Source organism: Berghia stephanieae, chromosome 8 (assembly GCF_034508935.2).
Source record: "Berghia stephanieae isolate SIO BIC M18660-M18661 chromosome 8, UCSD_Bste_1.3, whole genome shotgun sequence".
Classification (NCBI taxonomy): Eukaryota; Metazoa; Mollusca; class Gastropoda; order Nudibranchia; family Aeolidiidae; genus Berghia; species Berghia stephanieae.
Window position 1 is genome coordinate 57,141,524 of NC_088367.1, and position 19,491 is coordinate 57,161,014.

Below are 19,491 nucleotides of genomic sequence, written 5' to 3' on the forward strand. Positions count from 1 at the left end.
TTGTTGAAAAACAATCCTCTCTATATACATTTTTACTACCGTAAAGCAGTGGACAGCCTACATCGAAAGGGTCTTTGGAAATTAATCAGACACTATGGAATCCCTGCAAAGCTGTCCAGATTGATCGAGATACCCGATGAGGGATTGACTTGTCAGGTATTTCGTGGAGGGAAACTGACTCTGGCATTGATGTCTCTGTCTACTGCTGTACTTATAGAGTCAGAACTAACAATTATTCACTCAATACCTAGATGTCATTGTGATCAATACTCGAAACAATATTGAGCGGAATATATTGTGTGAATGAGGTTACAGATGATTAATATCAATTTATTGCTGTGAACTTTAATTAATGCCATTTAAAACCTAATATAGGTGTATATGATAGAACTAATTAATATAGTGTTTTCGACTCGACCGTAAGTAGACGCAACCTATTAAATAATAGAAATTGATCAGTGGTGAAAATGGCAATTTGTCAAAAATGAGGAAAATGTATCCGCCCACCTGACAAGATCAAGCGAAATGCAAAAATTACATTACATATGATAGTTACGTAACATTATATAATAACCTTGTCTTGCAAATATCTAATCAATTGTCCTTTCCTGTAAATAATTTTAAAAGCTCACCATATTAATCAATCTGCTACCTACATCAAGAGATGATAAATTTTTGGCCCAAAGGCTATGTTACTGCAACCTAGTGGTTATACACTTTCAAAAATCAGACTCATGAATATCTAAGTTGAGTTTTGTACCGGTGATGCGACTCGTCTGGGTCGCTGTGGCCCGATCCCTGCGTCAGTCGCACATGATTTTTGTTTACACATGTGAGAAAGTGCATTCCGACCGTTACCCGTACCAGTCGCTGCATCTATTTTCTATTTTTCGTCTTATTTTTACAATATGTGTGTTGCCATTTTTACATTTTGAAATGAAAATGGAAACTAAAAAGCATCATCATCATCATCATCATCATCATCATCATCATCATCATCATCATCATCATCATCATCACCACCATCATCATCATCATCATCATCATCATCATCATCACCATCATCATCATTATCATCATCATCTTCATTACCATTAATACTACAACCAACACTACAACATAATCAACATCATCATCGCCATCATCGCCATCACTAATACACCAACCATATCGTTTGACTTGTTTGGTTGTTTTGTTTTGTTTTGTTTTGTTTTGTTTTGCTTTGTTTTTTTAATGAGTTTCTATATTGTTGGATCTGTTTGTTTTGTCTACAAGTTTTAGTTTTTCAAAAAAAAACAAAACAAAACAAAAAATCCGGAAGGATGAAGACGAAATTAAATTTGTTTTGAATAAATTTTACCTTGTCTTAGTCGCAATGACATTATTACAGGTTGAGGCAGTGCTACTCGTATATATGATTTTGTTTATTTTGTTCACAAATGCATAATTTATATATATATATATATATATATATATATATATATATATATATATATATATATATATATATATATATATATATATATATATATATATACTCTTATATTGCATGGTTTTTAACAACATCCATATGATTTTTTGACGTGATCTGACAACCATGGGTGGTTTCTGACAACATTGCTAAGTTGTCAAAAACCATGTAGGTTTTTTTTTCGTCTGAAAACGATTTGCCTTTGGTTGACAGATAAAAATAAGTTAAGTTGTTAAAAACGTTTGACTACAAGTTGAGTAGCGCCCCTTGGGTGCAAAGAAAATCTGAATAAATTTGGGTTTGAATCAGGCAGAGCTATGGCAATCTCTTGACACTGGAGATAGTTTTCTACTGGAATTTGACCTACTTCCGCTTCCGTTCGTTTTGTTTATTTATTTTATTTGGGGGGGACCGAAGATACAACTTGGGCGGACTGTGGTTTGTGCATTCAACATTCAAACTGATGAAGTAAAACTTACTGAATTAGGTGAGTATTTTTGTTTCAACTTGTTGTCCTATCTATCTAGATGCATGTTGTTGCTTTTAAAAAATTGTTTCTTGTATTGCCTGGGCGTGATCATTGATTGCAACTTTGGGCGACTGTTTTTAGAGTTAGAGTTTAGACTCAAATTGTCTAAAAGTTGAAGTACAACTACAAACGTCATTGTCAGAGTAATGAAATAGAGTAGTCATAGCGACATTTTTAATTCTTGAACGAAGTTGGGCTCTATTTATATTAAGTTGCCTTCTGATTTCCTAGATAATAAGAAAGCTGTGATAGTAGAGTCAAAGTCTCTGCACTGCCTGCTGCCGTTGCTGTGATTTTCAAACATGAACACAAATCACACAGATTATACAGTGGAACCTCCCGATAACGACATGCCACGGGACCGAGTTTTTATGTCGTTATCCGGAGGTGTCGTTATTTAGAGGTTTCCAAGATGGCGGACAAAGTGGGCGTGGTAAGGCCCGCGGGACCAGTTTTTAATTACATTGACAAAACAAATAAAACATTGTAGTGTATTCCTCTTGGAGGGTAATTGTGCGTGTGTCTGGATGAGACTTTTAGGTGATCTGAACTGAGTACACTGGTAGTGTGCTCCTGGAATCTACATCTGTTCCCTATTTAAACCATTCCCCTTTGTCTTACTTTTTCTTATGTTATTTCAATTGTAAATCTAGAATGTTTTTTACTATTTCTTCCTTTTTACTGGTGCTGATATGACATAGATGTGTCACAAGCGCTATAAAACCCTTTAAAACAAACAAAAACAGGTAATTCGTACGCTGCAAGTTAGATAAAATTCTTCCTCCTCCTCCCACAAAAACAGAACTACTACTACTACTACTACTACTACTACTACTACTACTACTACTACTACTACTACTACTACTACTACTACTTCTACTACTACTATTACTATCACCACATAATATCACATTTTCCAAGATTTTGTGTTTACTTGCTTACACTTACATTTATACCTTGGTTTTTGTTAATGCACATCAGCCAAGATTCGTCAAAAAAAAGCTGTGTTCTCATTGGTTCAAGCAGGAATCGTTTTAATAAACTTTTGAGTACTCATACTCGATATTTTTAGTATCAGATATCTACGAAAACTGCCGAAAATCGCCAAAATGATGTCGTTATTCAGAGGTTTTATCAAAAAGTGCGTCGTTATTTGGAGGTTTTCTTTACTGATCAGGGCTGAGAATCTTCCGCCTAAAGGCGGATTTCCGCCTAAACGGTGTTTTATCTCCGCCCATCACCATCACAATTCCGCCTTTTAAAAAGACTCACCACAACCACTACATCAACATCCCTATCACCATTACTACTACAACCACCACCACATCATCATCTCAATCACCACCACCATCACTACTACAACTACCACCACATCATCATTCCTACCTATCACCATTAATACTACAACCAGCCCCATCATCATCCCTACCACCACCACCATCCCTACGACAACTACCACCACATCATCATCCCGACCATCACCACCACCACTACTACAACTACCATCACACCATCATCCCTCAGTGATGATAATCTTCCGCGGAATTCCGCGATTTTAGGATTTTTCTGAAAGAGAGCCCAATTTAAAATATGTCAGGATGTTGGATGACTGCATTGCTTATATAACATGACATAACAAGACGATAGTCGAGTACATAGGCTAGCGCCCACTTCCTTATGGATAAAATGCTCGTTGACCGTTAGAATTAACCAGTGGATTTTTGACCAATCAAAACATGGAATTCGTGACATATCTTCACAGGTGCTCGGACAAACATAGTTGGCTATTTATAGATAGTATGCGCTTGGCCAAGAAGCTCATAACATTGCCATCCGGAAGTATAACGGACCAACACACAAAATTGTTTGTATCCATGAACGTTTATAGTCGGGTTAATACAGTTTAGTGAGAACAACTCACAAACGCGGATGGCAAAAATAATAACAAAGGCCTGAGTGACGTCATCTGCATACTATCTATAAATAATAGCTTGAATAAAATCGACATCTCTCTGATCATTGTTATTGTTTTTCTACACCACAACATTGGTGACTTGATATCACACGATTTTCTCGATCAGATTATAAACGTTAAAGTTTTCTCGTTGTTTTCTGTGTTGGTTCAACTGATCGAGCGGTAGAACAGTGGGTATTTTACTTATACCATCGATACTAAAACCTGTGTAGTTTGCTATGTTTACCAATCACTGCCATGGACTACATTATGACAACTGTCCGAGGGGCATGGTTATCTAGGTGTCTATTACAGATGGATCCGACGCTCCACACACTCATGAACACACACACACACACACACACACACACACACACACACCATATGAGCAAATGTGAATCAACAAAATCAATAAAATCAGATTACTGTAGGTAAACAAGTAAATCAAATATAGTATTACTTATCACTGTGGGTCATGGTGGTGGTGGTGATGATGATGATGATGATGATGATGATGATGATGATGATGATGATGATGATGATGATGATGATGATGATGATGATGATGACGATGTTGATGATGACGATGTTGATGGTGATGATGACGATGATGATGATGATGATGATGATGATGACCATGATGATGTTGATGATGCTGATGATGGTGATGATGATGATTATGATGATGATGATGATAATGATAATGGTGATGATGATGATGGTGATGATGATGATGATGATGATGATGATGATGGTAACGATTACGGTGATGCTGATGCCTATCCCTTGTGTCAATAATGTACTTGGTACATCATTTTATATCAAAACAAAAAAAACTGAGCTTTTTATACAGGGCAATATCCAATGAACGTGCTCAAAGCGCTTTACATGGTGTCCGTGTCCAACAGCAACAATTATTATGTGACAAGACTCCTTTCAGGCGATATTACATTTTTTTTTCGAAAGATTCAACGCTGTAAACGGCCATGTACTCATTTTACACATGATTGCGTTGAGAGAATGTGAGTAAAGGGTCTTTTCCAAGGACTCAACTATGCGCCGAGCGCGGCTCGAACTCAGGACCTTCCGATCCAATAGCTATGTCTCACCACAAGACCACTTAGAGACGCAAGTAATGAAAAGTGTATTTCCATTCAAACCCTCTATCTGATGCAACATAGTTTTTTTGTTTTTTTTGTCATTCTCTTCCTCTCTCTCTCTCTCTTTCTCTCCCACCTTCCCTCTCTCTTCTTCCCTCCCCCCCCTCTTTCTCTCTCTCCTTCTCTATCTCTCTCTCTCTCCCACCTTCCCTCTCCCCCTCTCTCTCTCCTTCTCCCCCTCTCTCCCACCCCTCTCACTCTTTCTTTTTTCTCTGTCTCTCTCTTTTTCTCTCTGTTTCTCCCTCTCTCTCTCTCCCTCATTATCTCTCTCTCCACTACTACTGCAAGCACCACCACCACCTCATCTTCATCACTACCACCACTGCTACTACTACAACTCCCACCACCACCGCGACATCGTCATCAGTACCACTACTACTACAACCACCACCACCACATCATCACTACTACTACTACTACTACAACCACCACCACCACATCATCATCACTACCACTACTACTACAACCACCACTACCACATTATCATCACTACCACTACTACTACTACAACCACCATCACCACATCATCATCAATACCACTACTACTACAACAACTACCAGCATCACATCATCTTTACAGCTACTACTACAACACCACTACCACATCATCACGACCTCTACTACTACAACCACCACCACCACATCATCACTACCACTACTACTACAACCACCACCACCACATCATCACTACAACTATCACTACTACTACAACCACCACCACCACATCATCACTACCACTACTACTACAACTATAACCACCACCACATTATCATCACTACCACTACTACTACTGCAACCACCACCACCATATCATCATCATTGAAATATTTTTTTAAAATTGAGCTTTATATAGTGCAATATCTACTAAATGTGCTCAAAGCGCTTTACAAGGGGTCCCTGGTCAACATTTAACATGTAGGACGGGACATGACGCCTGTTAGGCGATATTACAATTTTTTGGACAAAGGCAACTCTGTTAACGGCCAGGTACTCATTTTACACCTGAGTACGGTGAGAGAATGTGAGTAAAGAGCCTTTTCCAAGGACTCAACTATGCGCCGAGCGCGAGGCTCGAACCCAGGACCTTCCGATCTGAAAGCGAGTGTCATACTACTAGACCACATAGCCGCATCATTACCACTACTACTACAAACACCACCACCACATCATCACCACGACCACTACTACTACAACCACCACCACCACCATATCATTATTATTACCACTACTACTACAACTACAACCACCACCACATCATCATCACTACCACTACTACTACAACTACAATCATCACCACCACCACATCATCATCACTATTACTACTACAACTACAACCACCACCAACACCACATCACCTCACTAACACTCAGTACTACAATCACTACCATTAGGTTTTGGAGCTTTACTTCATTTGAAATAAGGAAACTTCGGAATTGTATTTGGCATTGTGTTTATATATCATAATATAATTCTAATCAGTTATCTATTTAGAACTAGATACTATACAATATGTATGCCAAATACCACCCTAATTCCCCTTCCTTGTGTGCGGGAATTCCTCTTTCGGCATTGAAATTGAGTGTGAGAGAGTCATCACTACACACATAAACAACAAAAACAATTTAAAAGCATGACTATGACACGCAACCACTCACACCCGAGACTATACTATTTATCCCTTTCTCTATATAGAACAGGACAAGACAAACAATAGCTTGACTCTCGCTACACTTCGCATTGATGTTTGTCGTCTCACGAGTTCAACTCTCGGTCGACCTGTCAATATTCCTTTTTTCCTCGGACGTAATCATTAATAGAATGTTGTGTGGTTTTGACCGTGAAGAAAACCTTAAGAAGTCACAGTTATATCATTTTAGAGACATCGTTTTGAATAATTTTGAGTTAAACGAGCGATCAGGAAGTTATTTTCTTAGATTTCATGAACGGTCGATCAGCGCTTGTTTACTATAGTAACGCGATTCCCAGCCAACGTCTCAATGGCGGATATTTTTCTCATCGAGGCCGCTGGTTGGTTAGCCAATAAGAGCACCGTACGGTTTCCATTGGGTAAATTCCTTGGGACACAAAGAAGAGAGCCCAATTTAAAATATGTCAGGCGATTCAAACGCCCTATCAGATGCAACGTTTTTTTTTTGTCATTCTCTCTCTCTCTCTCTCTCTCTCTCTCTCTCTCTCTCTCTCTGTCCTTCCCTCTCTCTACCTCCCTCCGCCTCTCTCTCTCTCCTTCTCTCTCTCTATTTCTCCCACCTTCCCCCTCCCTCTCTCTCCTCCTCTCCCTCTCTCCTTCCCCCTCTCACTCTTTCTTTTTTTTTCTCTGTCTCCCCCTCTTGTCTCTCTCTTTTTCTCTCTGTTTCTCCCCCCCCCCTCTCTCTCTCCCCTCTCTCTTTCTCTCTCTCTCCCTCATTATTTCTCTCCTTTTCCCTCCCTCTCTCTCCTTCTTTCTCTCTCCCTCTCTCTCTCTCTCTCTCCTTGTAACCATAAAACAAACCCTTCTAAACTCAAATACACAAACTTGTAACGGCACAGCTGTCGAAAGCAACTCTCAAATAATTACACTGCAGTCCATTTGAAACTACGTTAAAATCAACTCTCGCTTAAAATAAGCTCTGAGGATATTCCCAATTTTTCTGCTCCATATCATTCGTTATTCAAAACGTTTAAGATAAACTCCGTCTCTGAGCTTGTCCAGATAAGATAAACTAATCAATATGGATCTCTACGACAAAGGCTAAGATAGACAGGGAGTCTCTCCACCCCTTTCCCCAATCTCCATCATTTAGTGTCCTCATTGCGCAATCACGAAACAACACCGGCTGTCATATTAGTCGAGTGTGTAGTGGGTGAAAGATTCACTAAACCTTACGAGTATGTCACCATAATATGACGCAGACACTCACATGCGCACGTGAGCACGTTAGTTTTTACTTTTGTCATAGCACTAGCACACTAGAGAAAATGAGTATTGAGGCCATAGCTTAGCAATCATTGTAGAGTATAGGCAAAGGCATTTGTCCATTATCATTGCCACTCCCTCCCCATGGTCCAGGGCTGAGAATCTTCCGCCTAAAGTGTAATTACACTTTCAACTTTTGAAATTCCTCCAAGTGGTGTTAGAAATATTGCGAGACGCATTTTTAGTTGCATCTCAGTAGACTTTAATGAAATTCAAATTTTTACGTTATCGTCGCATAGATGGGTCTTGAACTATTCGCTGAAAAATTTCCTCCATTTTCGTGACCCGTCATTCTCACTCCTGAACCATCATGACATCATAACCATCTCCACTACAAAAGCAACTATCACATTATCATCAGTAACACCATCTCCACAACCACATCATCACTGCCATCATTATAATCAGTACCACCTCTAGTGCAAGCACCACTATCACATCATCTTCCTGGTGGGATCTTTACTTGCATAGATCAGAATTGCTTTCTGTCTTTGTCTTGGCTTGATCCTTTTCCTGGCCGGCCAGATTCATTGGCAGGGAGGGAGGCAATTAAATGTATAGTCATGTTTTTTGAGAGATGATGTGTTTTGTCCTCGTAAATCATCACTCTTTTGTGTGACGTTAGATTTGTTGTTCTAAATTTTGTATTACGCTCACAAGGATTCTGTGCTTGTGTCTTGATGAAACTTTTAGCTGACTTTAAACTAACTACATTGATAGTTTGATCTTGGTGTCCGTTTCTCACATCATCATCACCATCATTACCACCACCACCACGACAACATCAAAATACTATCACCATTAAAACAACAATCACTACCACATCCTTACCACCACTACTACAACCTCCTCCAACACAACAATATCACCACCACCACTTCTGCAACCACCACAACTACATACATCATCATTATCACTACTGCCACCGGTACAACATCCACCATCATATCATTATTACCACCACCCCTACCATTCATTTTATATTTTATACGTCATAATGAAATTGGTTTGGAACTTTACTTGATTTGAAACAAGAGGTATTGGGATGATTATAGATCTCAATAGATTATATTTAGTTTGCAGAAATTCCTGTTTAAGCATTGAAATTATTCGGAATTGTTTCTGAAATTTATGTGAGCTAAATTTTAAGTTGGCGTCTCTGGTCAACTTGAAACAATGGGAGGTGGGCATAAGTGAATCTGTGAATAAGGGAGATGTGACCACCACATCATCATACCTACGACTACCATTACTACAACCACCATGTTATAATTACACTTTCAGTTTTTGAAATTCCTCCGAGTGGTGTCAGAAATTGCTGCGAGATACATTGTGGATTGCATCACAATATATTTTAATGAAATTTAAATTTATAGGTTATTTTTGCATAGATGCTTCTTGATCTTAGCGCTGAAAAATGTCCTCCTTTTTTGTGATCAGTCATTCTCACCCCTGATTTTAGTGAAATTCAAATTTATAGGTTATGGTCGCATGGATGGGCCATGATCTTCATGATGAAAAATTTCCTCCTTTTTTGTGACCAATCATTCTCACCCCTGCTGATCTTAAATAGAAAAAAATCGGGACCACGGGCCAATGTCGTTATCAGGAGGTTGTCGCTGTTCGGAGGTGTCGTAATCGGGAGGTTCCATTGTATTTGGAAATACTCTGTATTGGATTTCATTTCATTACAGTTACAGCACTAAGCTAAAAGAGTAAAAACTTACTTTATGGCTTAAACTTTAGTGAACACATTCAGACTTATTAGCAGTGATGCCAAAACTCCGGTTTCACCGGAAAAAACTCCGGTCTGGAGCCAAAAATTCCGGGCTCCGGGCAACTTCCGTCAAATTCCGGTGAGGTCAATTTGTTCCAAGGATACCACCCCCCCCCCTCTTTCCAACCACCACACATCATCATCACTGCCACTTGTATTACAACCATCATCACTACCACTGCAATCACCACCACCACATCATCATCACTACCACTACTACTACAACCACCACCACCACATCATCATCAGTACCACAACTACTACTACAATCACCACCACCACATCATCATCACTACCACAACTACCATCACTATTACAACCACCACCACCACATCATCATCACTACCACTACTACTGCAATCACCACCACCACATCATCATCACTACCACTACTACTGCAACCACCACCACCACATCATCATCACTGCAACTACCACAACTACTACAGCCACCACAATCACATCGTCATCACTACCACTACTACTGCAACCACCACCACCACCACATCATCATCACTGCAACTACTACAACCACCACTACCACATCATCATCAATACCACTACTACAACAACTACCAGCATCACATTATCTTTACAGCTACTACTACAACACCACTAACACATCATCACGACCTTTACTACTATAACCACAACCATATCATCACTACCACTACTACTACAACCATTACATCGTCATTACCACTACTACTACAACCACCACCACCACCACATCATCACTACCACTACTACTACAACCACCACCATCACATCATCATTACCACTACTACTACAACCACCACCACCACATCATCATCACTACAACTACCACTACTACTACAACCACCACTATCACATCATCATCACTACCACTACTACTACAACCACCACCACCACCACATCATCACTACCACTACTACTATAACCGCCACCATCATCACTACCACTACTACTACTATAACCACCACCACCACCACATCATCACTACCACTACTACAACCACCACTGCATCATCATTACCACTGCTACTACAACCACCACCACCACATCATCACCACCACTACTACTACAACAACCACCACCAAATCATCAACCACTACTACTACAACCACCACCACATCATCATCATTACCACTACTACTACAACCACCACCACATCATGATTACCACTACTACTACTACAACCACCACTACCAGTTCATCATCACTACCATTTGTACTACAACCATCATCACCACCACATCATCATCACTACCACCACTACTACAACCACCACCACATCATTATCACTACCATTACTACTGCAAGCACCACCACCACCTCATCTTCATCACTACCACCACTGCTACTACTACAACTCCCACCACCACCGCGACATCGTCATCAGTACCACTACTACTACAACCACCACCACCACATCATCACTACTACTACTACTACTACAACCACCACCACCACATCATCATCACTACCACTACTACTACAACCACCACTACCACATTATCATCACTACCACTACTACTACTACAACCACCATCACCACATCATCATCAATACCACTACTACTACAACAACTACCAGCATCACATCATCTTTACAGCTACTACTACAACACCACTACCACATCATCACGACCTCTACTACTACAACCACCACCACCACATCATCACTACCACTACTACTACAACCACCACCACCACATCATCACTACAACTATCACTACTACTACAACCACCACCACCACATCATCACTACCACTACTACTACAACCACCACCACCACATCATCACTACAACTATAACTACTACTACAACCACCACCACCACATCATCATTACCACTACTACTACAACCACCACCACCACATCATCATTATCACTACTACTACTACCACCACCACCACATCATCATCACTGCAACTACCACTACTACTACAACCACCACTATCACATCATCATCACTACCACTACTACTACAATCACCACCACCACCACATCATCACTACCACTACTACTACTATAACCACCACCACCACATCATCACTACCACTACTACATCCACCACAACCACCACTGCATCATCATTACCACTGCTACTACAACCACCACCACCACATCATCATCATCACCACTACTACTACAACAACCACCACCACATCATCATCATCACCACCACTACTACTACAACAACCACCACCACATCATCAACCACTACTACTACATCCACCACCACCACATCATCATTACCACTACTACTACAACCACCACCACATCATCATTACCACTACTACTACAACCCCCACCACATCATGATTACCACTACTACTACTACTACAACCACCACTACCAGTTCATCATCACTACCATTTGTACTACAACCATCATCACCACCACATCATCATCACTACCACCACATCATTATCACTACCACTACTACTGCAAGCACCACCACCACCTCATCTTCATCACTACCACCACTGCTACTACTACAACTACACCACCACCGCCACATCGTCATCAGTACCACTGCTACTACAACCACCACCACCACATCATCACAACTACTACTACTACTACTACAACCACCACCACCACATCATCATCACTACCACTACTACTACAACCACCACTACCACATTATCATCACTACCACTACTACTACAACCACCACTACCACATTATCATCACTACCATTTGTACTACAACCACCATCACCACCACATCAACATCACTACAACCACCACCACATTATTATCATCACGACCACAACTACTACAACCACTATACCACCACCACATCATCAGCACTACAACTACTTCTACAACAACAACCACTATCACATCTTCATCATTACTACCACTACTACAATAACCACCAACACCACATCATCCTCACTACCACCAGTACTACAATCTCTACCATTAGGTTTTGGCGCTTTACTTATTTGAAATAAGGAAACTTTGGGATTGTATTTGGCAATGTGTCTATGTATCATAATATAATTCTAATCTGTTATCTATTTAGAACTATACAATATGTAAACACAATGCCAAATACCATTCCAATTCCTTTTTCTTGTGTGCGGAAATTCCTCTTTCGGCATTGAAATTCCTACGAGTGGTGTCTGAAACTCCTGTGAGCCAAATTTAAAGTTGGCGTCTCTGTATTAGGCTTAGGGCTTAAAATTAAAAAGTAAGTAAGGGCACGAGGACAAGACGTCTAAAGTTTGATAACATTTTCAAACTCTATGAACTGTTTTTATTTTTTTATTATTATGGTAGTGGTAGAGGCTAGGGAGTCCAAGATTTTAGCTTCCCGGCGTAAAACCGTATATTTTTGTTTATGGAACTGTTTCTATATGTTGAAGAGGCAAGTTTTTTAAATTCTATTTATTTATAACTTGTTTTTTTTTTGTTTTGGTTTAGTTGCTGTACTTGCTAGGTTGCTTTATTTAAAAAAGGGCTTTTTAATAATATTACCCCAGCCCCCCCCCCCCCCCCCAGGAACAGAGAAGTAAACGAATTTTTGAAACCAAGAGAATATTAAAGAACAACATTTTTAAAAATGGAAACTTAAAAAAAAAACATTAAAGAAGAAAAGAAAAATAACTTTTGTGTTGGACGGTGATAACTTTCACTTTCAATCTCTCTTCTGTCTTTCCTCTCTATTTTATTATACAGACTAAAAAATAATTAAACAGTAGATAAAGAACAAATACAAAACAACTTCACTCCACAACATAAGAAACAGTTCTAGTTATATATATATGAAAAAATATGACTTAACTTTGGAAGACCAAAATCATAATCTCCCTAACAAAAATTTTAAAATATTAGTTAGAAAAATAAGAAAAGAAAATTAATTTTTGTGCTGGACGGCCAATAACCTACAATCTCTCTTCTGACTTATATAAAAAAGGGGGAGGGGGGTGGCATGATAATAATATTATCACTATGCCTTAAGAAATAATAAATCAATCAAGAACAGCAGCAAAAACAACCAATAATAATTAAATAGAAGAAAGAAAAACAAAAGAACAAAATCTCCCCTCAACATAAAGAGACAGAAGATTTTGGTCTCCCTAGACACTTCCTTTTATTATACTATACCCAGTGTGGTATCTAGATATGAAAATAAAAAAGAGGGAGAGAAGCAGGTTTTGTGATCCGCCAATTACATCCATTCTGCAGCTGCCGATAGGCTAACTGAGGTCTGTCAGTGAGGAAAAAGCTATTTGTAAAATTGGGGCGGTTTACTTGCGCAATTAGGAAAGCATTCTGCACCATTCTCAGTTTTTATGAAATTTGGCATACAAATAATCTACAATTGTGGCTAATAGAAAATCCATCTCAACATATAAACTAAAGAACTACGGGTTTAAATTTATAAATTTTTACTTCACCATAACTCCATAACTGGTACGTTACGTTAATTCTATTCTTAATCATTATTTCAGATATGGCAGGAGGATGCTGCAAGCATCCCTTGACCATCAAAATCTACAACAAGCGGAGCAAGCATCCCTTGACAAACAAAAATTACATCAAGCGGAATCCCAAACTCAATGTAAGAATAAAAGAGTAGTCATAGTTATCAGTTATCAGACTTCTTCATTAGTAGCTTTCGTAAAGGAATCAAGAGTGTTCACGTAAAACACAGTTAAATGTTTGCAAAAATAATCAACTGAAGTGGCATACTGTGTTGTGTATGGTCATTCCATAGAGATTGTGACTTGGGTCAAATATGAAAGTTTAAGATACTTAGTTTAGGTACCTACCAACTATGTACTGTAGTTCACATAAGAGACTGTTTGACACATTAGTTTTGTGTTGTCACATTGAGAAATGCGGTGTAACACCACTCGCCATCCCCACTCAGTCACATTTTAATTTTACTGATACTTAGCCAACTAACTAGTCATTTCACTGTTCCTGTAATGCATAGAGCATGAGGCGGGCAGTTGAAACAGTACAAATATTTACATTTGAGTTTTGGTGCGTTCCGAGGATTCGATCCACTGACCTACCACTCCCGAGTGAAAGTTTAAGCTGTTATGCAATATTGATCATTTACTTCTTCCACTTGGGACATAGAAATTAAATATAGTTGACTTTTATGTATGATGTAAGCCAACCCTGTGATGGAACAACACTTGGATTTTGATATTAATCATTTACTACGTAAAACAATTTTTCAATAAAATTCATTTATAACATTGAGATACAATATGATTTTATTCATTCCCCCTTAGATAAAGGTGCAGTGAATGACAAAGTAGAAGAATGGCTGGACACTTTCCCATCCATAGTAGAATGTTCAAAGGTATGTTTATTCCAACAAAATACAATGCCTCATTTTGTTTTTATTAAAAAATAAGTAAAATAATGTCAATCACTTACTTTATATTATGTTGGGTATGCTTCTTCAACTGATTTTATAGTGTAATAGCTTTAAAAATCCTAATAAATATTGGAATGTAACATCTAATGATCAAATACAAAGTCATGGCTTATTTTGATATTTTGATTAACATCAATTGAGACAATGAACTTCTGGGTTTACATGACACTAAATTTGTGCATTTTGCAAATCTTGTGGTATTTTGTTGAAAATAGTTTTTTCCTTTCAAGTATGCGCCATGACCTTTTAAAAATGCTGATTTAAAAATTTGCTTTACATCTTCTCTCACTAGGACATTAAATTAGTATCCCCATGCTCACTGTTTAAATTTAAACATCTTTATATTCCTAATATTTTAAAGGTTTCCGGCAGTATTGGTGTACCACCATCTGAGACCATATCTGAGCACCTTGACTTCCCAGCACTTCACTGTGATCTTGTGCAAGATGAGGATTATTACCCACCTGGTAAGGAATCATCACCACAATCATGTTTTAATGCTTTCAAGTCATGATTTTATTTTACACAACATATGTTCAAGTCAATTTTTTTTTAAAAGGACTTACAATATGATACTGCGGTATAAGTATAAAAGATGCATGCTAACAAAAACTTTAATCTTATTGGTAGTATTGATCATGCTGTTATGGTCTTTTATGAATTTGATACAATTGATTAAAAAGTACTGCATTCAAAATAAAGAGAAACTTAAATGTGAAGTTGGTTTTTTTTTTATTTGGTCGAGAGTATTAATGTTAGATCATAATATATTTCAAATTATTAATATTTGAGTTTACTCAACTTCTACTTCATTTTAAATGTAATCTAATTTTCACCACAAGGCTCACTTTCAAAATTGAATTATCATATTTTAGATGACTCTGATTCTGATGAAGATGAAAGTATGGTAGACTCCAGTTCTGAGGTGATTGATAACCAAGGTGAAACAGAAAATACTTATGGTAAGGTTAATTCCTTGTGTTTACCCGTTTTTCTGTATTTGAAAGAGATCGATATGAAAGCTGTGTGTTTGATAATTATTCCTATTAAAAGTAACGGTAGCATTTAGATATATAGTGATTTTCACCAAGGTCTCAAAGCGATTTACAACATATCTTTGTCTTGACATGTCACTGCAAAACAATAATGACACTTGGGGACAGTGCCTGCATGGCGATTGGCGCATCTTACAATTTTTCAGGACACCACAAAACAACACCTGCCACTTTAACATGAACTCATGAAATGAACACGGAACTTCTAGCTTAACGTTCATCTCTGATACTGATAGGATGAGGAAATGCGTGTGAAATGTATTTCCAAGGACATAAACGCCGGTCTAACAATTTTCGTATCGTGCTTGGATGCGACCCACGCGTGTCACCGGCCTGGACCCATTTGTAAGATAGTTATGATGTTGACATCAGTGTTAGCGAATGAATAGCAGAAAAGTGACGATACCAAGTGTTATATATGTTGACCATAGTTCTTATTGAAATCAAAGAATTCTTAGATATGGTAATCTAATAATATAAGCGGAAGTAAAGGAAGTAGGATAATACGCTCAATGACTGACAGATTTCTAGAAGAAGCAGACCCAGACGAGCTTTTCTTTTGTTTTAATTAATTAATGGTAACTAATTATGGTTTCAAAACATTCCGAAATCAATCAGAATTTAGTTTTATTTATCTACCAAATTTCAATTGCTGTACTAATAAAATCTGCAGCTTTGTGCAAAAATTAGGGCTATTTTTCAAAAACGAGTAATGATGCATTGCATTTGTCATAAATGTGCGATTTTAGATATTAAGCCTATTTATAGTGTTATCACCCATTCTATCTATTCCTATTATCATTTTTATTTCAGTATCCCAAGCAAAGTCCAGAGGCAATAAGGATGACTATTTCTTAGACAAGAGACAGTACTGCTTTTTTTGTCAGAATGGTCAGCTAAACCTGGCAAGGCACAAATCAAAAATACACTTTCAAGAGAAGGAGGTTGCCGCTATGTTGTCTTATAAGGAATTAGGTGAAATGAGAAAATATCAATTGACACTAACGAAACTCGGGTGTGCAGGAAACTTTAAACATAATATTAAAATTTTAAATGCTGGTGGAACCAATATTCCGGTTGTAAAAAGGCCAAGTAAAAAAAGAAGAGCTGACAAATTCTTTCCATGCCCCCACTGTTATGGCTTTTATTACAAGGCAGAAATGTAGAGGCGTGCAAAGAAATGTCCTCTTAAGGATGGAATTACTGAAGAAGAAAAGGATAAATCTGTATATTTTACTCTTTTTGTTGTCAAATTATAGTTTCAACTGGGACAGATTAGACAAAAAATAATCTTTAAGTCTCATCCACCAATATGTTTGTATGTGTTATATTATCTTAATATTCTTGCTCCTTTTATACTATATTTTGTGTTTTAGTTACAAAAGCTTTAAGTAGCTGATGATTCAGGTATCGGTTTAAAATCAGCACCAACAAACTAAATGCAAAGCGAAGTGAGCACTTTGCCCTGAAGATATATCCATCAAGCTCTCAAATAAGAAAAAGGAATTTTCCTTTTGCCTCAAAATCAGTTGCAAAGATTAAATCAAAGCAGCAGTATTGCATAATAATGGCCAATTCTGAAATCCAAAATTTGTGAAAAATATCTCGAATTTTGTGGTGGGTCATGTAATTTGGTTTAATTAGTTTGTGAGCTATGTAAATGTACATGTGTATGTTTTAGTGGTGTTAATTTTAATTGTTAGCCTGGCAGCTGATATCAATATCAACTGTGTGTTTTTTTTTTTTATAACTCAGAGGATTTGGTACAGCTGATCAAATTTGTGTTTGGGTATTTGCAGAGAATTATGCATGTGTTTATTATTGGGACATTAGGTTATAAGGACTTGGTGAAATTCATGTCTTTTGGTCTTTTCATGGGGCAGTTCTTAGTCATGAAAGATGCACGTTTTTATTTAATCTCTATTCAGACACAAATTATCGACGTTAATATTCATATTTTTTTATTTGTTCTAGTTCTTATTCTGGGCATTGTTATCTCACCATTCAGTTACATGGAGGCTTTGATTTTACTCAAAGTGATGTATGGGTTGTCTCCTAGCTGCTACTTACTGATATATAATATAAATTGTAATTGGTCGTTTTTCAGTTAAATATTGTAATCTTAATATCATTGACAAGGATCAGTCTTTGGTTAAATATGAATGTATTTTTATATGAATGTATAGTGTGGGTATATGTTACGCTCAGGTATTTTATCTACCTGGGTGGGGTTCCTGACCTCCCAGAGTGGGCAGGGAGGTACTTACTGTCTTCTATCCCCCTATATCTATTTTCCAACTAGCTTTCTGTCTTTGTCTTGGAATGAGATAACTTGGTTTTGTCCTGTCCCTGACCGGATACCCTTGGTGAGAGGGAAACAGTCAAATGTATAGTTAGTTTTGGGAGATGATATTTTTTTCCTTGTAAATCATCTCTCTGTTGTGTAATGTTTTAAGTTTTGTTCAGATCTTATATATGACTTGTAATCATTTGAGTGTATTCCCTTTAGTGGGGACCTGTTCTTGTGACTGGATAAGACTTTGAGGTGATCTCAAACTAAGTACTTTGATAGTGTGCTCTTGGAATCTGCATCTGTTCCCTATTTGAATCAATTCCGCTTTGTCTTAACTTTTCTTGGGTGCTTTAATTGTCATTTTTTAACCTTTTACTATCCTATTTTCTTCCTTTTTACTTAATGTGTTGCAAGCGCCGTAAAACCCTTGAAAACAAAAATAAAACATTTTATCTTCGGTCGACTCTGGGGCATACTTCCTATTTTAAATTTCTGGAAGTTGATAAGCCTTAATTATATTTGGTGGTGTTTTATGTGCTTTTGTTTTTGGTTTCATTTCATTTTTGCTAAAGAAATATTTTATCTTGTATTGTTTTTATTTTTATTTTATTTCTTCAATATTTAAAAGAAAATAAAATTATTTGTGAACATTACACAATGCTCTGCTTACTTCCTTATACTACTATCTCCATTTACCATTGTGATTAAGCTTGGTAATTAAAACGTCTCTCTCCAGAAGTTTCGAGTATTATCAAACATGAAAAAGAAATATATATTAATGCATAGAATCTTCTGTAATTTAATGTAAAAGTGAGTTTCAACCAGTACTGAGTCCACCAATTAACATAATGAAAAGCATGGAGATAGAGCCTTGTTGATTCCCT

At 37.7% G+C, this 19,491-nt stretch overlaps 1 protein-coding gene across 1 annotated transcript; it reads left to right on the forward strand.

Annotated features, from left to right (window-relative positions):
- The first annotated feature begins 1,550 nt into the window (after nucleotides 1-1,550).
- LOC144978928 (uncharacterized) lies at nucleotides 1,551-19,265 on the forward strand. The gene is made up of 6 exons (XM_078925545.1): nucleotides 1,551-1,958; nucleotides 14,316-14,425; nucleotides 15,111-15,181; nucleotides 15,621-15,726; nucleotides 16,135-16,221; nucleotides 17,128-19,265. The coding sequence occupies exons 2-6, from the start codon at nucleotides 14,329-14,331 to the stop codon at nucleotides 17,478-17,480; spliced, it is 714 nt and encodes a 237-aa protein (XP_078781671.1). The 5' UTR covers nucleotides 1,551-1,958; nucleotides 14,316-14,328; the 3' UTR covers nucleotides 17,481-19,265.
- Nucleotides 19,266-19,491: the final 226 nt, after the last annotated feature.